Below are 23834 nucleotides of genomic sequence, written 5' to 3'. Positions count from 1 at the left end.
ACACTGATCATCAGGGCACTGATGATCAGTGTGGCCCCAGCAGTGCCACCTGTCAGTGTCCATCAGTGCCTTATGTTAGTGCTCATCAGTGCCTCATGCCAGTAAACATCAGTGCCACATATCAGTGCCTACCAATGCACATCAATGCCACATATCAGTGCCCATCTGAGCTGCCTTTCAGTGTCACCCATCAGTGCCAGTCAGTGCCACCTATCAGTGCTGCCTATCAGTGCCTGTCAGTGCTGCCTATCAGTGCCTGTCAGTGCCGCCTAACAGTGTCAGTCAATGCTGCCTATCAGTGCCATATATCAGTGTCATATATCAGTGCTGACTTTCAGCGCCCATCAGTGATGCTTGTCAATGCCCATCAGTGCCACCTACCAGTGCCTCCTCATCAGTGCCCATCAGTGCCACCTATCAGTGTCCATCAGTGCAGCCTCAGTGAAGGTAAAATTGTATAACAAAAACTAAGAAAAAACTTTTTTTTTCAAAATTTTCAGTGGTTTTTGGTTTGTTTAAGAAAAAATAAAAAACCCCGAGGTGATTAAATACCACCAAAATAAAGCTCTATTTGTCACGAAAAAATGATAAAAATTTCATATGGGTACAGTGTTGCATGACCGTGCAATTGTCATTTAAAATGTGACAGCGCTGAAAGCTGGAAATTGGCCTGGGCAGGAAGGGGGTAGAAGTGTCCTGTAGGCAGGAAGGGGGTAGAAGTGCCCTGTAGGCAGGAAGGGGGTAGAAGTGCCCGGTAGGTAGGAAGGGGGTAGAAGTGCCCGGTAGGCAGGAAGGGGGTAGAAGTGCCCGGTAGGCAGGAAGGGGGTAGAAGTGCCCTGTAGGCAGGAAGGGGGTAGAAGTGTCCGGTAGGCAGGAATGGGGTAGAAGTGTCCTGTAGGCAGGAAGGGGGTAGAAGTGCCCTGTAGGCAGGAAGGGGGTAGAAGTGTCCGGTAGGCAGGAAGGGGGTAGAAGTGTCCGGTAGGCAGGAAGGGGGTAGAAGTGTCCGGTGGGCAGGAAGGGGGTAGAAGTGCCCGGTATTGAATTGGTTAAATTGCCACATAAAGTGCTGTGAGGATTCCATGAAGGAAAATGAAGGCTTTGTTACAGCAGAATCCCCCCCCCCCCCCCCGACCTTTATAGGTAGGAAAGCTGCCATTTTACAGGCGGTTGCCGTGGTCCGGCTCCCGTGTCCAGCTATGGCATGAAAAGTCAGTTGGGAGCTCTCATAGGCACACTGGTGACAGTTATGATTTGAATGTTACTGGCTGAACCTGCTCATTTGCATATCTTTGCAAAGGATTCTGGGAAATGGGTTTTGCCACTTCAGGGTTGATCAAATCTGAATTATTTGTGTTTTTAGATGGTTTATAGAGCCAGAAAGATTTGGAAGTGAACATACAAGCCAAAAAGAAAGATTTTAATGTTAAATTCAAATTTGACTCTCCATAGGTTGATATTTTGGTAGTTCGGGCGGTTTAAAAAGACACGAAGCGTACTGAGTAGATGGAGAGGTTGGGAAAGCTCAATGGACACCAAGTGAGGGTCGTTCAGTGACACCGATGTGAGGATTCCTCTGGGGCAGCTCATTGATACTGATGTGAGGATCTCTCTGAGGGAAATTCAGTGATTACTGACAGGAGTGATGCCAATGGGAGGATCTCCTTGGGGAGTTCAGTGATACTGACAATGAGGATCTCTCTGGGGAAGTTCAATGATACTGATGTGAGGATCTCTCTGAGAAGTGACACTGAGGGCAATACAAACTTCTCTGAGCCTAGGCCCCGTTCCAGAACACTTGGAAGTTGAGCGTTGTTCCCTGCCTCTCTTTTTTAGGTGTTCCTGCATGGCAGACCCCTCCCTGTCATCTCACATATACATTCTTTTTATTATAGACAAATTTACCCCTCTAACTCCTCCCACAGTGTTTACACTCCATAGACAGTAATATACCGAAACGTGCGGATTGTTCCCGATCGGATTGCTATCACTTTGTGGAACGTTTCCCCGAATGGTTCACGAAATATCGCCGTTTTTGTGGTGAAATTGGTCCCATAGGAATGAATGGCGGAATGTTCAAAACTGGGACCTGACAAAAACTAGAGTGGGAGCTGAAAAATCAGGACATGATTCCTAAACTGCCATCACTCCCTCATTTTCCCGCCCACCTACACATATCTTATATCACAACGTTCAGCTATCCCGGCTGTCACTAACAATGTCCACGGCTAAGCCATAGTCCTGATAGTTCTCACAATATGACCATTTGTTTGCAACTCACGCCGCCCATTGACATTCATTGAAACTCCACTCTAGACACCTGAAATTTGAAATGCAATTTCTACACTGCGACTGTGCCTTCATTTTTAATATTTCAGAGACATACTATGCATCAAAATGTAGGTCTGGGTCTTGTGATTCTCACAATATAAAGCTCTTCACTGTAGGAGTTATAGTTTTAAAATTACAACCATTTGAAGATGGCAATGGCCAGTGAAGTGAGCAAGTTGGAGCAGTTTGTTTTTAACCGCTCCTCTGCCCTTGCTGTAGAGTGAGTTGCCATAGGAACCCAGGTGTGTGAGCAGGAAGCAGAGTGATGAAAGCTACTCCGCCCAGTTACTCCGCCCACTCCAGTTGTAGACTACAGCTGCACATGAGAACACTTCACACAATTTCCCCAGAAATTGTAGATTTTCTAGTTATTATTATTATACAGTATTTATAAAGCGCCAACAGTTCACTCAGCGCTGTACATTACAAAGGGGGACAGAACATGTGACAGAACAATACCAATACAATGCAAAACATGAGGGGATCGAGGGCCCTGATCCTGGGAGCTTACAATCTAGGAGGGAGGGGAAGAGGTACAGGAGGAAGTGGCTGTGGGGGATGGAGTGATAGGAAGAGTGGAGGAGATCGGCAGTTAGCTGAGGGCGGGGTAGGCTTCCCTGAAGAGATGGGTTTTCAGGGTGCGCCTAAAAGTAAGGAGAGTAGGTGATAGTCTGATGGGTTGGGGCAGGGAGTTCCAGAGGATGGGTGACACCCTGGAGAAGTCCTGGAGACAGACATGGGAGGAGGAGACCAGGGAACACATGGACACATATCCTCCCTTGGACAACGGGGGAGGCAATATAGATTCAGCAAGGTAACCAACGCGTTTCAGAACATCTTTAACCACCTCCCAACTGGCCGTTGTATATAAACGGCCAGACGGTGGCACTGCAGGGTCGGGTGGCCGTTTATAAACGGCCTCTCCGCACCCTGCTTGTGCACGCTCCCTGGGAGCGCGCAGCACCGCGATCCAGTGCCTGCTGTGTCCTCCGGACACAGTGAAACACCGATCGTCGGACGGGACCTCTGTACGAGGTCCCGATCATGTGATCACTGATTGGCCAATCAGTGATCACATGCAAAGTAGTAAGCAAGATGTCACTTGTGACATCATTGCTTACTACGTGTGAAATCTGTGAATGATCACAGAGGTCACATGGTACAGGGCCATTCACAACAGCCTTGTACCATGTGACAAGCTGTGACCAATCACAGCTCAGTCAGTACTTCTCAATGAGTGCAGGAATGCAGCCAGAGAGTAAGAGAAATGATTGCTTTTACATCCTATATGGGTGTAAAAGCAATGTGTAAAAAAAAAAAAAATCTTCATCACCCCCCACAAGTAGTACAGTGTCACCATGGTGCCCCCACACTGCTAGGGTGACAGTATGTAAAAAAAAAAAAAAATAATAATAATAATATAAAAAAATAAAATAAAAATGTAAAAAAAAATGTTTAAAAATTATAATTTTTGTTATAAACTAATTTGGATTTTTTTTTTTTACTAAAAAGATAACGGAATAAATTTTGGCAAAGATTTATGATGAAATATTATTTATTTGCAAAATTTTATAAAAAAAACACTTTTTTTCAAAATTTTTGGGCTTTTTTATTTACATAGCAAAAAAAATAAAAATCCCAGCGGTGAATAAATACCACCAAAATAAAGCCTTATCTGTTTCAAAAAAATGGTAAAAAATTCAATTGGGTACAGTGTTGCATGACCGCGCAATTGTCATTCAAAGTGTGATAGCGCTGAAAGCTGAAAATTGCCCTGGTCAGGAAGGGGGTAAAAGTGTCCGGACTGGAAGGGGGTGAAAGTGTCCGGACTGGAAGGGGGGGAAAGTGTCCGGACTGGAAGGGGGGGAAAGTGTCCGGACTGGAAGGGGGGAAAGTGTCCGGACTGGAAGGGGGGGAAAGTGTCCGGACTGGAAGGGGGGGAAAGTGTCCGGACTGGAAGGGGGGGAAAGTGTCCGGACTGGAAGGGGGAAAAGTGTCCGGACTGGAAGGGGGAAAAGTGTCCGGACTGGAAGGGGGGGAAAGTGTCCGGACTGGAAGGGGGAAAAGTGTCCAGACTGGAAGGGGGTGAAAGTGTCCAGACTGGAAGGGGGTGAAAGTGTCCGGACTGGAAGGGGGGGAAAGTGTCCGGACTGGAAGGGGGTGAAAGTGTCCGGACTGGAAGGGGGGGAAAGTGTCCACACTGGAAGGGGGGGAAAGTGTCCGGACTGGAAGGGGGGGAAAGTGTCCGGACTGGAAGGGGGGGAAAGTGTCCGGACTGGAAGGGGGGGAAAGTGTCCGGACTGGAAGGGGGGGAAAGTGTCCGGACTGGAAGGGGGGGAAAGTGTCCGGACTGGAAGGGGGGGAAAGTGTCCGGACTGGAAGGGAGGGAAAGTGTCCGGACTGGAAGGGAGGGAAAGTGTCCGGACTGGAAGGGGGGGAAAGTGTCCGGACTGGAAGGGGGGGAAAGTGTCCGGACTGGAAGGGGGGGAAAGTGTCCGGACTGGAAGGGGGGGAAAGTGTCCGGACTGGAAGGGGGGGAAAGTGTCCGGACTGGAAGTGGTTAATTCTTTCATCGGGATAAGCTGCAGAGAAGTGATGACTGGATCCCCCTTCGTCCAAGATGTAGATCAATCTGTATGAAGCCACCAAGGAATAAAATTGCCTCAGTTGCTATGTATTGATACAACCAGGTGAAGAGGTCACGCTGGAAGCCCCCGATATCCCCCTATAATATATTATCTATTGGCATTACCTGTATGGACAGGGGGGACATTTTCTCCCCAAGAACGGACGGCTTTTTACATACCAAGTGGTATCTGTGGTGTGATTTGCCAATTGCGGGGGACCCTAGTGTGAGCTTTCCGTGGCCCGTCCCATCAGGTGTTTCCAGCATGACCTCTTCACCTGGTGGTATCGATAGATAGCAATTGAGGCAATTTTGTTCCTTGATGGCTCCATACAGATCGATCTACATCTTGGACGAAGGAAGACAAGCCCGCGTAGGTAGTGTGATGCCTTGGGTCAATGTTCTGCTGGGAAACCTTGGCGCCTGCCCAGGGGCGGACTGACCATTTGGAAACTCGGGCTCTGCCAAGGGCCCGGGGTCAGTAAGAGGCCCCATGAGATGCCCCTGGTACCTTTTTCATAGGCTTTTTTGAGTTTGGGCAAGGACACAGGGGCCCCATGATCGCCTATTGCCCAGGGGCCCCATGAGTTGCCAGTCCACCCCTGCTCCTGCCATTCATGTGGATATTATTTGACCTACCTAAAAACTGAAAACATTGCTGGAAACAGTATTCCCTGATGGCAGTGGCCTCTTTTAGCAGCATAATGCGCCTGGAAATACCACAAACATTTTTCAAAAATGGTTGGAGGAAATCAACAAGTTTGAACTGTTGACTTGGCCTCCAAATTCTCCAGATCTCAATCCAATTGAGCATCTGCGGGATGTGCTGGAAAAACATGGAGGCCCCACCTTGCAACCTAAAGGACTTAAAGCAGAACTCCAGTTAGATTTTCTTCTTTTAACATGCAGTGGGGCTGTGCTCCCAGTGCATGGATCGGTTGCACTCATACTCAACTGACCTGCCGACCCAATGGAAAACCGCACTCCCCTGCGGTCCAATGGTGGACTGCTCCTGTCTGTGGAGTGCGCATTGGGCGTGCTGAGGCCAGGAACAACCCATTTACAAGACCGCTGGACAATTGGGGGTGGCAGGAGCCAAAGAGGCCAGTCTTGCGAGGGGAGGATTGGCGGTTCAGGTGAGTATATCTTCGGTGTCTTCTCCCCTAGAACAAAACGAGCATTTGACCCGTGCTGTGCCGGCACAGGCCCACTGATCCGGTCAAAAAAGTGTTTTCTTGGACTTCTGCTTTAAAGGATCTGCTACTGATGGCTTGGTGCCACCACAGCATACCTTCATGGACTCCTCCAGACCTTCAGAGGTCTAGAGGAGTCCAAACCTTCGATGGATGAGGGCTGTTTTGGCAAAAGGAGGACCTACTCCATATTAGGAGGGTGGTCAAGTTATGGCTGATCGGTGTATGATGCCAGGACCACTGGTACACTGCAACTAGGCTGACTGCCATGACTTCACCTGGGTGAGCCGGCCTTCGGATCAGGTTGTCCAGTCTGCAATGGCTAGCTTGGCCCTAAACACAAACCGGAGTCCCAAAACAAGGCCTTTGGTAGGTGAACCCTAATATGGATTGTGAGATACTCTGCCACACGGTGCAAACGCCAAACTGCTGGGCCACGTAGGCAGACAGGAAAGACTCAACCATACACCTCACAGTGCATCAAGGACATCCTCCTGCATCTCCATTGTACTGAGCACCAAGGTACTTACATTTCAGCGTCTCACCGGCATAGGGGATGTGAAGTTTGAAGCGATCGCAGCTGGGGCCCGGGGTCAGAGAGGTGCACCTGAAACACACAAACAAACCTCTTCAGCTCAGCAACTCACCCAAATCAGCAAAGAAATCCCTATAAAGAGTCACCCCAACCCTCCGCCTGAAGTTCTGTACCCCTCACCTACAGGGCACTTCTACCCCCTTCCTGCCCCCCGGGCACTTCTACCCCCTTCCTGCCTACAGGGCACTTCTACCCCCTTCCTGCCTACCGGGCACTTCTACCCCCTTCCTGCCTACAGGGCACTTCTACCCCCTTCCTGCCTACAGGACAATTCTACCCCCTTCCTGCCTACCGGGCACTTCTACCCCCTTCCTGCCTACAGGGCACTTCTACCCCCTTCCTGCCTACAGGGCACTTCTAGCCCCTTCCTGCCCCCCGGGCACTTCTACCCCCTTCCTGCCCACCGGGCACTTCTACCCCCTTCCTGCCTACAGGGCACTTCTACCCCCTTCCTGCCCCCCGGGCACTTCTACCCCCTTCCTGCCCCCCGGGCACTTCTACCCCCTTCCTGCCCGCCGGGCACTTCTACCCCCTTCCTGCCCCCCCGGGCACTTCTACCCCCTTCCTGCCCCACCGGACACTTCTACCCCTTCCTGCCTACAGGACACTTCTACCCCCTTCCTGCCTACAGGACACTTCTACCCCCTTCCTGCCTACCGGGCACTTCTACCCCCTTCCTGCCTACAGGACACTTCTACCCCCTTCCTGCCTACAGGACACTTCTACCCCCTTCCTGCCTACAGGACACTTCTACCCCCTTCCTGCCTACAGGGCACTTCTACCCCCTTCCTGCCTACCGGGCACTTCTACCCCCTTCCTGCCTACAGGGCACTTCTACCCCCTTCATGCCTGCCGGGCACTTCTACCCCCTTCCTGCCCGCCGGGCACTTCTACCCCCTTCCTGCCCGCCGGGCACTTCTACCCCCTTCCTGCCCGCCGGGCACTTCTACCCCCTTCCTGCCCGCCGGGCACTTCTACCCCCTTCCTGCCCGCCGGGCACTTCTACCCCCTTCCTGCCCCCCCGGGCACTTCTACCCCCTTCCTGCCCCCCCGGGCACTTCTACCCCCTTCCTGCCTACCGGACACTTCTACCCCTTCCTGCCTACAGGACACTTCTACCCCCTTCCTGCCTACAGGACACTTCTACCCCCTTCCTGCCTACAGGACACTTCTACCCCCTTCTTGCCTACCGGGCACTTCTACCCCCTTCCTGCCTACCGGGCACTTCTACCCCCTTCCTGCCTACAGGACACTTCTACCCCCTTCCTGCCTACAGGACACTTCTACCCCCTTCCTGCCTACAGGACACTTCTACCCCCTTCCTGCCTACCGGACACTTCTACCCCCTTCCTGCCTACCGGACACTTCTACCCCCTTCCTGCCTACCGGACACTTCTACCCCCTTCCTGCCTACAGGGCACTTCTACCCCCTTCCTGCCTACCGGGCACTTCTACCCCCTTCCTGCCTACCAGGCACTTCTACCCCCTTCCTGCCTACAGGGCACTTCTACCCCCTTCCTGCCTAGCGGACACTTCTACCCCCTTCCTGCCTACAGAGCACTTCTACCCCCTTCCTGCCCACCGGGCACTTCTACCCCCTTCCTGCCTACCGGGCACTTCTACCTCCTTCCTGCCTACAGGGCACTTCTACCCCCTTGCTGCCCACCGGGCACTTCTACCCCCTTCCTGCCTACCGGGCACTTCTACCCCCTTCCTGCCTACCGGACACTTCTACCCCCTTCCTGCCTACAGGGCACTTCTACCCCCTTCCTGCCTACAGGACACTTCTACCCCCTTCCTGCCTACAGGGCACTTCTACCCCCTTCCTGCCTACAGGGCACTTCTACCCCCTTCCTGCCTACCGGGCACTTCTACCCCCTTCCTGCCTACAGGACACTTCTACCCCCTTCCCCCCCAGGCCAATTTCCAGCTTTCAGCGCTGTTGCACTTTGAATGACAGTTGCGCGGTCATGCAACACTGTACCCATATGAAATTTTTATCATTTTTTTGTGACAGATAGAACTTTCTTTTGGTGGTATTTAATTTTATCTTTATTATCTTTATTTTTTCTTAAACAAACCAAAAACCACTGAAAATTTTTAAAAAAGAAAGGTTTTTTTCTTAGTTTTTGTTATAAAATTTTGTAAATAAGTGATTTTTCTCCTTCACTGATGTGCGCCAATGAGGCTGCAGTGATGGACACTGATAGGTGGCACTGATGGGCACTGATGAGGAGGCACTGGTAGGTTGCACTGATGGGCATTGACAGGCATCACTGATGGGCACTGATAGGTTGCACTGACTGGCACTGATGGGTGACACTGAAAGGCAGCTCAGATGGGCACTGATATGTGGCATTGATGTGGCACTGATGGACACTGACAGGTGGCACTGATGGGGCTACACTGATGATCAGTGCACATGTCCCTTCCGAGGAATGCCGATTACCGGCTCTCCACTCCTCTCCTCTGTCAGCGTAACAGCTCGTGAGGAGAGAATTGCCGATAACTGGCATTTCCCTGTTTACATGTGATCAGCTGTGATTGGACACAGCTGATCACATGACCGAACCGACATCTTCTGCTCTTTCCATGGATCCATTTGGGGGGGATTTGTACCATCCTGACATTTGGGGGGGGGGGATTTGTACTGTCCTGACATTTGGGGGGATTTGTACCGTCCTGACATTTGGGGGGATTTGTACCGTCCTGACATTTGGGGGGATTTGTACCGTCCTGACATTTGGGGGGATTTGTACCGTCCTGACCTTTGGGGGGATTTGTACCGTCCTGACCTTTGGGGGGATTTGTACCGTCCTGACATTTGGGGGGATTTGTACCGTCCTGACATTTGGGGGGGATTTGTACCGTCCTGACATTTGGGGGGGATTTGTACCGTCCTGACATTTGGGGGGATTTGTACCGTCCTGACATTTGGGGGGATTTGTACCGTCCTGACATTTGGGGGGGATTTGTACCGTCCTGACATTTGGGGGGATTTGTACCGTCCTGACATTTGGGGGGGATTTGTACCGTCCTGACATTTGGGGGGATCTGTACCGTCCTGACATTTGGGGGGATCTGTACCGTCCTGACATTTGGGGGGATCTGTACCGTCCTGACATTTGGGGGGATCTGTACCGTCCTGACATTTGGGGGGATCTGTACCGTCCTGACATTTGGGGGGATCTGTACCGTCCTGACATTTGGGGGGATCTGTACCGTCCTGACATTTGGGGGGATCTGTACCGTCCTGACATTTGGGGGGATCTGTACCGTCCTGACATTTGGGGGGATTTGTACCGTCCTGACATTTGGGGGGATCTGTACCGTCCTGACATTTGGGGGGATTTGTACCGTCCTGACATTTGGGGGGATTTGTACCGTCCTGACATTTGGGGGGATTTGTACCGTCCTGACATTTGGGGGGATTTGTACCGTCCTGACATTTGGGGGGATTTGTACCGTCCTGACATTTGGGGGGGATTTGTACCGTCCTGACATTTGGGGGGGATTTGTACCGTCCTGACATTTGGGGGGATTTGTACCGTCCTGACATTTGGGGGGGATTTGTACCGTCCTGACATTTGGGGGTATTTGTACCGTCCTGACATTTGGGGGGGATTTGTACCGTCCTGACATTTGGGGGGATCTGTACCGTCCTGACATTTGGGGGGATCTGTACCGTCCTGACATTTGGGGGGATCTGTACCGTCCTGACATTTGGGGGGATCTGTACCGTCCTGACATTTGGGGGGATCTGTACCGTCCTGACATTTGGGGGGATCTGTACCGTCCTGACATTTGGGGGGATTTGTACCGTCCTGACATTTGGGGGGATTTGTACCGTCCTGACATTTGGGGGGGATTTGTACCGTCCTGACATTTGGGGGGATTTGTACCGTCCTGACATTTGGGGGGGATTTGTACCGTCCTGACATTTGGGGGGGATTTGTACCGTCCTGACATTTGGGGGGATTTGTACCGTCCTGACATTTGGGGGGGATTTGTACCGTCCTGACATTTGGGGGTATTTGTACCGTCCTGACATTTGGGGGGGATTTGTACCGTCCTGACATTTGGGGGGATCTGTACCGTCCTGACATTTGGGGGGATCTGTACCGTCCTGACATTTGGGGGGATCTGTACCGTCCTGACATTTGGGGGGATCTGTACCGTCCTGACATTTGGGGGGATCTGTACCGTCCTGACATTTGGGGGGATTTGTACCGTCCTGACATTTGGGGGGATTTGTACCGTCCTGACATTTGGGGGGATTTGTACCGTCCTGACATTTGGGGGGATTTGTACCGTCCTGACATTTGGGGGGATTTGTACCGTCCTGACATTTGGGGGGGATTTGTACCGTCCTGACATTTGGGGGGGATTTGTACCGTCCTGACATTTGGGGGGATTTGTACCGTCCTGACATTTGGGGGGATTTGTACCGTCCTGACATTTGGGGGGGATTTGTACCGTCCTGACATTTGGGGGGATTTGTACCGTCCTGACATTTGGGGGGGATTTGTACCGTCCTGACATTTGGGGGGATCTGTACCGTCCTGACATTTGGGGGGATCTGTACCGTCCTGACATTTGGGGGGATCTGTACCGTCCTGACATTTGGGGGGATCTGTACCGTCCTGACATTTGGGGGGATCTGTACCGTCCTGACATTTGGGGGGATCTGTACCGTCCTGACATTTGGGGGGATTTGTACCGTACTGACATTTGGGGGGATTTGTACCGTCCTGACATTTGGGGGGATTTGTACCGTCCTGACATTTGGGGGGATTTGTACCGTCCTGACATTTGGGGGGATTTGTACCGTCCTGACATTTGGGGGGATTTGTACCGTCCTGACATTTGGGGGGATTTGTACCGTCCTGACATTTGGGGGGGATTTGTACCGTCCTGACATTTGGGGGGGATTTGTACCGTCCTGACATTTGGGGGGATTTGTACCGTCCTGACATTTGGGGGGGATTTGTACCGTCCTGACATTTGGGGGTATTTGTACCGTCCTGACATTTGGGGGGATCTGTACCGTCCTGACATTTGGGGGGATCTGTACCGTCCTGACATTTGGGGGGATCTGTACCGTCCTGACATTTGGGGGGATCTGTACCGTCCTGACATTTGGGGGGATTTGTACCGTCCTGACATTTGGGGGGGATTTGTACCGTCCTGACATTTGGGGGGATTTGTACCGTCCTGACATTTGGGGGGATTTGTACTGTCCTGACATTTGGGGGGGATTTGTACCGTCCTGACATTTGGGGGGGATTTGTACCGTCCTGACATTTGGGGGGATTTGTACTGTCCTGACATTTGGGGGGATTTGTACTGTTCTGGAGCTTTAGGGCCTCAGAAATGAAATCGGCCGTCAGTACATCAGGACTGATCGATTTTCAGATTTGGGTACTTTCACCATAGAGATGGAGCGGAATACATTTTGACCTAAATTTATGAAGAAGGTTATTTATTTGCAAAATGTTATAACAGAAACAAAGAAAAATGTTTTTTTTTTTTAATTTTTGGTCTTTTTTTGTTTTCTTTTCTTTAACAAAAAAATGGAACAAAACTCAGTGGTGATTAAATACCACCAAAAGAAATCTCTATTTGTGTGAAACAAATGATAAAAATATCATCTATATGGTAAGTGATCGGGATATTTTTTCTTTTTTTACACATTATGATTGCTGTAAGAAACCATTTCTACTGAATGAAACTGATTCATTCAGTGTCTTTTGTTGTGATTAGCTGAGATTGGCCAAAGCGAAATCACATGGTACAGATGGGCTGTGATTGGCCCTGTCTGCACCATGTGATTGCTGTGACCAATCACGGCTAACAACACAATTGTATACAATGGATGGCATGAAACGAAGCCATGCACTGTTTACAATTGTCACGTGATCTGCTGTGATTGGCCCTGTCTGTACCATGTGATCGCTGTGACCAATCACGGCTAACAACACAATTGTATACAATGGATGGCATGAAAGGAAGCCATCCATTGTTTACAATTGTCATGTGATCTGCTGTGATTGGTCACAGCGATCACATGACACTGGCAGCGGGCCGGTGTAGTGATCGGTTCGTGTTTCTCCCGGAAGGTCTACAAAAGAGACCAGTGAGAATATGGGGGACTGTGGAATGACTCTTCCAGAAGGGTCGATTTCACCCCAGATTTCAGGGAACCAGTCCTGGGGGGAGGGGGATAGGGGGTTCAAGACAGATGGTAGGAGAGGTAAAGTGGTTGCAAACCTCTTCAATGAACAAAGCACATCCCTCTATAGCAGTGGTTCTCAACCTTTCTAATGCCGTGACCCCTTAATACAGTTCCTCAAGTTGTGGTGACCCCCAACCATAAAATTATTTTCATTGCTACTTCATAACTGTAATTTTGCAGTGGGAGGAATAGTGTCCCATCATTAGTATCAGTGGGAGGAATAGTGCCCCATCATTGGTGTCAGTGGGAGGAATAGTGCCCCATCATTGGTGTCAGTGGGAGGAATAGTGCCCCATCTCTGGTATCAGTGGGAGGAATAGTGTCCCATCATTGGTATCAGTGGGAGGAATAGTGCCCCATCATTGGTGTCAGTGGGAGGAATAGTGCCCCATCCTTGGTGTCAGTGGGAGGAATAGTGCCCCATCATTGGTGTCAGTGGGAGGAATAGTGCCCCATCATTGGTGTCAGTGGGAGGAATAGTGCCCCATCATTGGTGTCAGTGGGAGGAATAGTGCCCCATCATTGGTGTCAGTGGGAGGAATAGTGCCCCATCATTGGTATCAGTGGGAGGAATAGTGCCCCATCGTTGGTGTCAGTGGGAGGAATAGTGCCCCATCGTTGGTATCAGTGGGAGGAATAGTGCCCCATCATTGGTGTCAGTGGGAGGAGTAGTGCCCCATCATTGGTGTCAGTGGGAGGAGTAGTGCCCCATCATTGGTATCAGTGGGAGGAATAGTGCCCCATCATTGGTGTCAGTGGGAGGAATAGTGCCCCATCGTTGGTGTCAGTGGGAGGAATAGTGCCCCATCGTTGGTATCAGTGGGAGGAATAGTGCCCCATCATTGGTGTCAGTGGGAGGAATAGTGCCCCATCATTGGTATCAGTGGGAGGAATAGTGCCCCATCGTTGGTGTCAGTGGGAGGAATAGTGCCCCATCGTTGGTATCAGTGGGAGGAATAGTGCCCCATCATTGGTGTCAGTGGGAGGAATAGTGCCCCATCGTTGGTATCAGTGGGAGGAATAGTGCCCCATCATTGGTGTCAGTGGGAGGAATAGTGCCCCATCGTTGGTGTCAGTGGGAGGAATAGTGCCCCATCGTTGGTGTCAGTGGGAGGAATAGTGCCCCATCGTTGGTGTCAGTGGGAGGAATAGTGCCCCATCGTTGGTGTCAGTGGGAGGAATAGTGCCCCATCGTTGGTGTCAGTGGGAGGAATAGTGCCCCATCGTTGGTGTCAGTGGGAGGAATAGTGCCCCATCGTTGGTGTCAGTGGGAGGAATAGTGCCCCATCGTTGGTGTCAGTGGGAGGAATAGTGCCCCATCGTTGGTGTCAGTGGGAGGAATAGTGCCCCATCGTTGGTGTCAGTGGGAGGAATAGTGCCCCATCGTTGGTGTCAGTGGGAGGAATAGTGCCCCATCGTTGGTGTCAGTGGGAGGAATAGTGCCCCATCGTTGGTGTCAGTGGGAGGAATAGTGCCCCATCGTTGGTGTCAGTGGGAGGAATAGTGCCCCATCGTTGGTGTCAGTGGGAGGAATAGTGCCCCATCGTTGGTGTCAGTGGGAGGAATAGTGCCCCATCGTTGGTGTCAGTGGGAGGAATAGTGCCCCATCGTTGGTGTCAGTGGGAGGAATAGTGCCCCATCGTTGGTGTCAGTGGGAGGAATAGTGCCCCATCGTTGGTGTCAGTGGGAGGCATAGTGCCCCATCATTGGTGTCAGTGGGAGGAATAGTGCCCCATCATTGGTGTCAGTGGGAGGAATAGTGCCCCATCATTGGTGTCAGTGGGAGGAGTAGTGCCCCATCATTGGTGTCAGTGGGGGGAGTAGTGCCCCATCATTGGTGTCAGTGGGGGGAGTAGTGCTCCATCACTGGTGTCAGTGGGGGGAGTAGTGCCCCATCACTGGTGTCAGTGGGAGGAGTAGTGCTCCATCACTGGTGTCAGTGGGAGGAATAGTGCCCCATCATTGGTGTCAGTGGGAGGAGTAGTGCCCCATCATTGATGTCAGTGGGAGGAGTAGTGCCCCATCATTGGTGTCAGTGGGGGGAGTAGTGCTCCATCACTGGTGTCAGTGGGGGGAGTAGTGCTCCATCACTGGTGTCAGTGGGAGGAATAGTGCCCCATCATTGGTGTCAGTGGGGGGAGTAGTGCCCCATCATTGGTGTCAGTGGGGGGAGTAGTGCCCCATCATTGGTGTCAGTGGGGGGAGTAGTGCCCCATCACTGGTGTCAGTGGGGAGAGTAGTGCCCCATCACTGGTGTCAGTGGGGAGAGTAGTGCCCCATCACTGGTGTCAGTGGGAGGAATAGTGCCACATCAATGGTCAGTGGGAGGAATAGTGCTCCATCATCGGTGTCAGTGGGAGGAATAGTGCCCCATCATTGGTGTCAGTGGGAGGAATAGTGCCCCATCATTGGTGTCAGTGTGGTGGAGGGGAGAATAGTGCCCCATCATTGGGGTCAGGGGGGGGGGGGGGGGGAAATAGTGCCCCATCATTGATGTCAGTGTGGTGGAGGGGAGAATAGTGCCCCATCGTTGGTGTCAGTGGGGGGAGGAATAGTGCCCCATCGTTGGTGTCAGTGGGGGGGAGGAATAGTGCCCCATCGTTGGTGTCAGTGGGGGGAGGAATACTGCCCCATCGTTGGTGTCAGTGGGGGGAGGAATACTGCCCCATCGTTGGTGTCAGTGGGGGGAGGGAATACTGCCCCATCGTTGGTGTCAGTGGGGGGAGGAATAGTGCCCCATCGTTGGTGTCAGTGGGAGGAATAGTGCCCCATCGTTGGTGTCAGTGGGAGGAATAGTGCCCCATCGTTGGTGTCAGTGGGAGGAATAGTGCCCCATCGTTGGTGTCAGTGGGAGGAATAGTGCCCCATCGTTGGTGTCAGTGGGAGGAATAGTGCCCCATCGTTGGTGTCAGTGGGAGGAATAGTGCCCCATCGTTGGTGTCAGTGGGAGGAATAGTGCCCCATCGTTGGTGTCAGTGGGAGGCATAGTGCCCCATCATTGGTGTCAGTGGGAGGAATAGTGCCCCATCATTGGTGTCAGTGGGAGGAATAGTGCCCCATCATTGGTGTCAGTGGGAGGAGTAGTGCCCCATCATTGGTGTCAGTGGGGGGAGTAGTGCCCCATCATTGGTGTCAGTGGGGGGAGTAGTGCTCCATCACTGGTGTCAGTGGGGGGAGTAGTGCCCCATCACTGGTGTCAGTGGGAGGAGTAGTGCTCCATCACTGGTGTCAGTGGGAGGAATAGTGCCCCATCATTGGTGTCAGTGGGAGGAGTAGTGCCCCATCATTGATGTCAGTGGGAGGAGTAGTGCCCCATCATTGGTGTCAGTGGGGGGAGTAGTGCTCCATCACTGGTGTCAGTGGGGGGAGTAGTGCTCCATCACTGGTGTCAGTGGGAGGAATAGTGCCCCATCATTGGTGTCAGTGGGGGGAGTAGTGCCCCATCATTGGTGTCAGTGGGGGGAGTAGTGCCCCATCATTGGTGTCAGTGGGGGGAGTAGTGCCCCATCACTGGTGTCAGTGGGGAGAGTAGTGCCCCATCACTGGTGTCAGTGGGGAGAGTAGTGCCCCATCACTGGTGTCAGTGGGAGGAATAGTGCCACATCAATGGTCAGTGGGAGGAATAGTGCTCCATCATCGGTGTCAGTGGGAGGAATAGTGCCCCATCATTGGTGTCAGTGTGGTGGAGGGGAGAATAGTGCCCCATCATTGGGGTCAGGGGGGGGGGGGGGGGGAAATAGTGCCCCATCATTGATGTCAGTGTGGTGGAGGGGAGAATAGTGCCCCATCGTTGGTGTCAGTGGGGGGAGGAATAGTGCCCCATCGTTGGTGTCAGTGGGGGGGAGGAATAGTGCCCCATCGTTGGTGTCAGTGGGGGGAGGAATACTGCCCCATCGTTGGTGTCAGTGGGGGAGGAATACTGCCCCATCGTTGGTGTCAGTGGGGGGAGGGAATACTGCCCCATCGTTGGTGTCAGTGGGGGGAGGAATAGTGCCCCATCGTTGGTGTCAGTGGGGGGAGGGAATACTACCCCATCATTGGTGTCAGTGGGGGGAGGAATAGTGCCCCATCGTTGGTGTCAGTGGGGGGAGGAATAGTGCCCCATCGTTGGTGTCAGTGGGGGGAGGGAATACTACCCCATCATTGGTGTCAGTGGGGGGAGGAATAGTGCCACATCGTTGGTGTCAGTGGGGGGAGGAATAGTGCCTCATCGTTGGTGTCAGTGGGGGGAGGAATAGTGCCCCATCGTTGGTGTCAGTGGGGGGAGGAATAGTGCCCCATCGTTGGTGTCAGTGGGGGGAGGGAATACTACCCCATCATTGGTGTCAGTGGGGGGAGGAATAGTGCCACATCGTTGGTGTCAGTGGGGGGAGGAATAGTGCCTCATCGTTGGTGTCAGTGGGGGGAGGAATAGTGCCCCATCGTTGGTGTCAGTGGGGGGAGGAATAGTGCCCCATCGTTGGTGTCAGTGGGGGGAGGGAATACTACCCCATCATTGGTGTCAGTGGGGGGAGGAATAGTGCCACATCGTTGGTGTCAGTGGGGGGAGGAATAGTGCCTCATCGTTGGTGTCAGTGGGGGGAGGAATAGTGCCCCATCGTTGGTGTCAGTGGGGGGAGGGAATACTACCCCATCATTGGTGTCAGTGGGGGGAGGAATAGTGCCACATCGTTGGTGTCAGTGGGGGGAGGAATAGTGCCTCATCGTTGGTGTCAGTGGGGGGAGGAATAGTGCCCCATCGTTGGTGTCAGTGGGGGGAGGGAATACTACCCCATCATTGGTGTCAGTGGGGGGAGGAATAGTGCCACATCGTTGGTGTCAGTGGGGGGAGGAATAGTGCCTCATCGTTGGTGTCAGTGGGGGGAGGAATAGTGCCCCATCGTTGGTGTCAGTGGGGGGAGGAATAGTGCCCCATCGTTGGTGTCAGTGGGGGGAGGAATAGTGCCCCATCGTTGGTATTAGTGACAGCCTGGGCTCGCTCTCTCACTTACCTGTCAGCTGTCTTCCTTCTCTGGCCGCTCTCCTCTTCACTTGCTCCGGCAGCTCCCTCGGTCTTTGATGTACGCGCGCTGCCACTCGGCTCCTCCTCTCCAAGCTCCACCTCCTCGCCGGTGATTGGCCGCCTGTGTGCCTCTCCTGAGCTACAGTTCCGGTGGCCAATCAGCGGCGAGGAGGCGGAGCTGCTGAGCGATCCCGGAGGTGTGGCCAGGTGACAGCAGCGTATCATCCCGCCCACACATCGCCGGAGACTGCAGCGGTGTCTCGGTTCCTAAGACCATCGGAAATATGTGTTTTCCGATGGTCTTAGGCGACCCCTAGGAAATGGTCGTTCAACCCCCAAAGGGGCCCCGACCCCCAGGTTGAGAACCGCTGCTCTATAGTGTGTACTTACCTCTATCCAAAAGCACCGAGTGTGACCTCTGTCTGCTCCCTCCTTCCTCTGCTATATGTATGAGTCACTTCTGACTCTGTGCAGACACCAGGCAAACCCGGGAGATGGCTCCATCCCCCCCTCCTCCAGCACACAGCAGGTGATTGACAGCTTCAGCTATGCATGTTTCCCTATGAGACTGTGGGTGGGGTGTCCATTCCCTCTACTCAGGTCTCAGATTACACTCAGCTCCCTGCTCTGTGCTGTGCACTTCAGATCCCCACCTCCTGCACTCTGGAGCTGATCAATTCAGGACACTGAATTGATGTAGAGAAGAGAATCCTGCAGAAAAACAGGTACAACTTAGATAGGATTTGTATCATCTCTGTGTATCACCTGAGGCCGGTCACTTCACTGGGTGTATGGAGGGTTTACAACCACTTGAAGTGTCCAACCTCTTCCTTCAGGTGTGGCCTTATCTGGAATGACCCCACATGGGGCCTCAGGGTGACACTGCCTGTCGGCCATATTTCTGGTATCAATCACCATACACAAGAGACGGGTGAGCTGGGCTCAGCCCCCAATTGTCCGATGGTCGCTCCTTACCCTGATTTCAGGTCAGTAATCCTCAGACAGCTGGTAGAGTCCAGGCCCACCTTCCCATGTCTGACCACGCTGGATATGAACGGGGACAGTGCCGGGACGATGCGGTTCAATGTGACTTCCGGGGACATTCTGCCGGACTGTGACAACTCCGAGCCTGTGCAAAAAACACAAATACCTTCCATGAGAGGCTCTACAAGATGGAAACAGAGAACAAAGATCAGATCCCTCCCCCTATACAGTCCCTGTCAGCCCCCAGATCAGACCCCTCCCCCTATACAGTCCCCTTCAGCCCCCAGATCAGACCCCTCCCCCTATACAGTCCCCTTCAGCCCTCAGATCAGATCCCTCCCCCTATACAGTCCCCTTCAGCCCCCAGATCAGACCCCTCCCCCTATACAGTCCCCTTCAGCCCTCAGATCAGATCCCTCCCCCTATACAGTCCCCGTCAGCCCCCAGATCAGACCCCTCCCCCTATACAGTCCCGTTCAGCCCCCAGATCAGACCCCTCCCCCTATAGTCCCCTTCAGCCCTCAGATCAGACCCCTCCCCCTTTATAGTCCCCTTCAGCCCCCAGATCAGATCCCTCCCCCTATACAGTCCCCGTCAGCCCCCAGATCAGACCCCTCCCCCTATACAGTCCCCTTCAGCCCTCAGATCAGACCCCTCCCCCTTTATAGTCCCCTTCAGCCCTCAGATCAGACCCCTCCCCCTATACAGTCCCCGTCAGCCCCCAGATCAGATCCCTCCCCCTATACAGTCCCCGTCAGCCCCCAGATCAGATCCCTCCCCCTATACAGTCCCCGTCAGCCCCCAGATCAGACCCTCCCCCTATACAGTCCCGTTCAGCCCCCAGATCAGACCCCTCCCCCTATACAGTCCCCTTCAGCCCTCAGATCAGACCCCTCCCCCTTTATAGTCCCCTTCAGCCCCCAGATCAGATCCCTCCCCCTATACAGTCCCCGTCAGCCCCCAGATCAGACCCCTCCCCCTATACAGTCCCCTTCAGCCCTCAGATCAGACCCCTCCCCCTTTATAGTCCCCTTCAGCCCTCAGATCAGACCCCTCCCCCTATACAGTCCCCGTCAGCCCCCAGATCAGATCCCTCCCCCTATACAGTCCCCGTCAGCCCCCAGATCAGACCCCTCCCCCTATACAGTCCCCGTCAGCCCCCAGATCAGACCCCTCCCCCTATACAGTCCCCTTCAGCCCCCAGATCAGACCCCTCCCCCTATACAGTCCCCGTCAGCCCCCAGATCAGACCCCTCCCCCTATACAGTCCCCTTCAGCCCCCAGATCAGACCCCTCCCCCTATACAGTCCCCTTCAGCCCTCAGATCAGACCCCTCCCCCTATACAGTCCCCTTCAGCCTTCAGATCAGACCCCTCCCCCTATACAGTCCCCTTCAGCCTTCAGATCAGACCCCTCCCCCTATACAGTCCCCGTCAGCCCCCAGATCAGACCCCTCCCCCTATACAGTCCCCTTCAGCCCCCAGATCAGACCCCTCCCCCTATACAGTCCCCTTCAGCCCCCAGATCAGACCCCTCCCCCTATACAGTCCCCTTCAGCCCTCAGATCAGACCCCTCCCCCTATACAGTCCCCTTCAGCCTTCAGATCAGACCCCTCCCCCTATACAGTCCCCTTCAGCCTTCAGATCAGACCCCTCCCCCTATACAGTCCCCGTCAGCCCCCAGATCAGACCCCTCCCCCTATACAGTCCCCTTCAGCCCCCAGATCAGACCCCTCTCCCTATACAGTCCCCTTCAGCCCCCAGATCAGACCCCTCCCCCTATATAGTCCCCTTCAGCCCTCAGATCAGACCCCTCCCCCTATACAGTCCCCTTCAGCCTTCAGATCAGACCCCTCCCCCTATACAGTCCCCTTCAGCCTTCAGATCAGACCCCTCCCCCTTTACAGTCCCCTTCAGCCCTCAGATCGGACCCCTCCCCCTATACAGTCCCCTTCAGCCTTCAGATCAGACCCCTTCCCCTTTACAGTCCCCTTCAGCCCTCAGATCAGACCCCTCCCCCTATACAGTCCTCATCAGCCCTCAGATCAGACCCCTCCCCCTATACAGTCCCCTTCAGCCTTCAGATCAGACCCCTTCCCCTTTACAGTCCCCTTCAGCCCTCAGATCAGACCCCTCCCCCTATACAGTCCCCTTCAGCCTTCAGATCAGACCCCTTCCCCTTTACAGTCCCCTTCAGCCCTCAGATCAGACCCCTCCCCCTATACAGTCCCCTTCAGCCCTCAGATCAGACCCCTACCCCTATACAGTCCCCTTCAGCCCTCAGATCAGACCCCTCCCCCTTTACAGAACCATCAGCCCTCAGATCAGACCCCTCCCCCTATACAGTCCCCTTCAGCCCTCAGATCGGACCCCTCCCCCTATACAGTCCCCTTCAGCCTTCAGATCAGACCCCTCCCCCTTTACAGTCCCCTTCAGCCCTCAGATCAGACCCCTCCCCCTATACAGTCCCCGTCAGCCCTCAGATCAGACCCCTCCCCCTATACAGGCCCCATCAGCCCTCAGATCAGACCCCTCCCCCTTTACAGAACCATCAGCCCTCAGATCAGACCCCTCCCCCTTTACAGAACCATCAGCCCTCAGATCAGACCCCTCCCCCTTTACAGAACCATCAGCCCTCAGATCAGACCCCTCCCCCTATACAGTCCCCTTCAGTCCTCAGATCAGACCCCTCCCCCTTAAAGTCCCCTTCAACCCTCAGATCAGACCCCTCCCCCTTAAAGTCCCCTTCATCCCTCAGATCAGACCCCTCCCCCTATACAGTCCCCTTCAGCCCTCAGATCAGACCCCTCCCCCTATACAGTCCCCTTCAGCCCTCAGATCAGACCCCTCCCCCTATACAGTCCCCGTCAGCCCTCAGATCAGACCCCTCCCCCTATACAGGCCCCATCAGCCCTCAGATCAGACCCCTCCCCCTTTACAGAACCATCAGCCCTCAGATCAGACCCCTCCCCCTATACAGTCCCCTTCAGTCCTCAGATCAGACCCCTCCCCCTTAAAGTCCCCTTCAACCCTCAGATCAGACCCCTCCCCCTTAAAGTCCCCTTCATCCCTCAGATAAGACCCCTCTCCTTTAGCCCCTCAGATCAGACCACTCCCCCTTTAAGGTCCCCTTTAGCTCTCAGATCAAACCCCTCCCCCTTTAAAATCCCCTTTAGCCCTCAGATCAGACACCCCCCCCCCACCTCAGATCAGACACACCCTCCCCCCCTCAGACCACACTGGTGGAGTTGTCCCTTGCAAGTCATGTGATGTTCTTGTCATGTGACCAGAGACCAGAAGTAGGAGCGGATTTCCTCGCTTTGCTGATCATTGGTCCGGCGCTGCACACGGACATTGGGTGGGACCCCGGACTGGGTCCTTTTGGGGGGGGGATTGTATAGTCTGATGAAGCGTAGGAGGCCGGGGGGGATGACAGAGGCAGGGAGCCATCACAGGAGCAGGGGGAGGAGAATCCCGGCATAAACACAGACCCGGACATCTTACAGGGATGTCAGTTAAAGCTGAACTCCGGGTGAATCACTGAATGCGGAACAATGGCCGCCACCGCACCTGTGAACGGATTTCTATTCCTGTCCATCCAGTCTCGAGATTTGCACAGCTCTGATACAAAGCAGGCCAGGAGACCCGAGGTCTCTGCTGCCGGTCAGCAACACTTACAGGTCTTGTCCCTCATGTGATTGGCCCTCCCCGGTTTGTGATTGGTCAGTGAAAGGAGGAGCAGAAGGCTGATGAGCTCATCTCTCTGTCACTCTGCTCTCCCCTCCAATCAGCACGCTTCTTGCACTGCAGAATGCCAGCCTGGCTCTTTGTGCTGCTTCCCCCTCTCCCAGTCTGAGCTCTGCTGTACAGGGGGCTGACATCAGGTACACAGCTTTATTTATATATATTATTGAGACAACTACAAGAAGGACAAATAATAGGTTGCTGTGAATGGGGCCCCAAATGTCAGGGGCCCCCTGGCTCCAGTCCTCCCTCCTCTTCCATCACCCATAGCAACCAGCAGGAACTCACCTCCCCCAGCACAACTCCTCAAACCGGAAACACCGAGGACCTTCCGCCAAGACCCAGCGCCGCTCTGCCCCTTACTTTGCCTGTCTCTAACACACGACTACAACGCGCTGACATTGACCTAAAATCCTACCAAACCCTCCAAAAATAATAAAAATGTTAGAACAAAAATGTCTACTGCTCATCAAAAATAAGTTTTGATCGGTTTCGAGTACAAACCCGGCAGCAGGCACCTCTATGGACAGCTTCACGGAGTGAAAGTGTTGCCGTGGTGACCGCGCCAGCTTTTGGTTAGGCACTTCCTAGTTGGAGGCTTGAGTGGTCACATGACGCGCCGGTTGAGACGTGATTGGAGAAGGGTGCGCGTTGCCTGCGGCCATTTTTGATGTGGCATCGCGGGACAGTCTAGGAAGTGAGTGAGAAGGGGTGTTTCGGGCTTCTGTGGGCTCCTTTGGGCAGCGGGTGTGAGAATCAGCGGGCAATGCTGGGGCATGGCAGAGTTTCAGTGATTTCCGGTGTTCTGCTAACCCTGGCACTGCTCTGTGTGCAAAACGCACTAATAACGCATGTGTGACCGGGTTCATGGTGGGGGAAATGCTGCGTTTTGTGCCCTGACTTTGAAATCATGCGACTTCCCTCCTTCCTGCTATCAGTCGATCTTTCCTGTTATAGATTGATCCACCCTTCCTTTTGATCAATCGATCAGTCAACTAACCCTTCAATCGATCTATCTTTTCTTCGATCATTCCTTCCTTCAATAGATCGTTCTGTCCTTTAAGTGATAAACTAAACCTTCAATTGATCAAAGGAAGGGCTAGTTGATAAAAGGAAGGAAGGATCAA

General features: G+C 53.3%; 1 protein-coding gene across 1 annotated transcript in view; it reads right to left on the bottom strand.

Moving 5' to 3' along the window:
• Nucleotides 1-23053, bottom strand: part of BABAM2 (BRISC and BRCA1 A complex member 2) — a 224831-nt gene extending 201778 nt beyond the window's left edge. The window contains exons 1-3 of the mRNA XM_089662229.1: nucleotides 22996-23053; nucleotides 18955-19108; nucleotides 6678-6754 (exon numbers count right to left, since the gene is read on the bottom strand). Of these exons, the coding sequence (XP_089518355.1) occupies nucleotides 6678-6754; nucleotides 18955-19082 (205 nt within the window). The 5' untranslated portion in view covers nucleotides 19083-19108; nucleotides 22996-23053. The remainder of the gene's footprint in view (nucleotides 1-6677; nucleotides 6755-18954; nucleotides 19109-22995) is intronic.
• Between the last annotated feature and the right edge of the window lie 781 nt (nucleotides 23054-23834).

This window comes from Staurois parvus, unplaced genomic scaffold, assembly GCF_062004578.1.
Source record: "Staurois parvus isolate SC_StPar_1 unplaced genomic scaffold, SC_StPar_1.0 ptg001445l, whole genome shotgun sequence".
Lineage (NCBI taxonomy): Eukaryota > Metazoa > Chordata > Amphibia > Anura > Ranidae > Staurois > Staurois parvus.
This window is presented reverse-complemented; position numbering and strand designations above follow the sequence as displayed.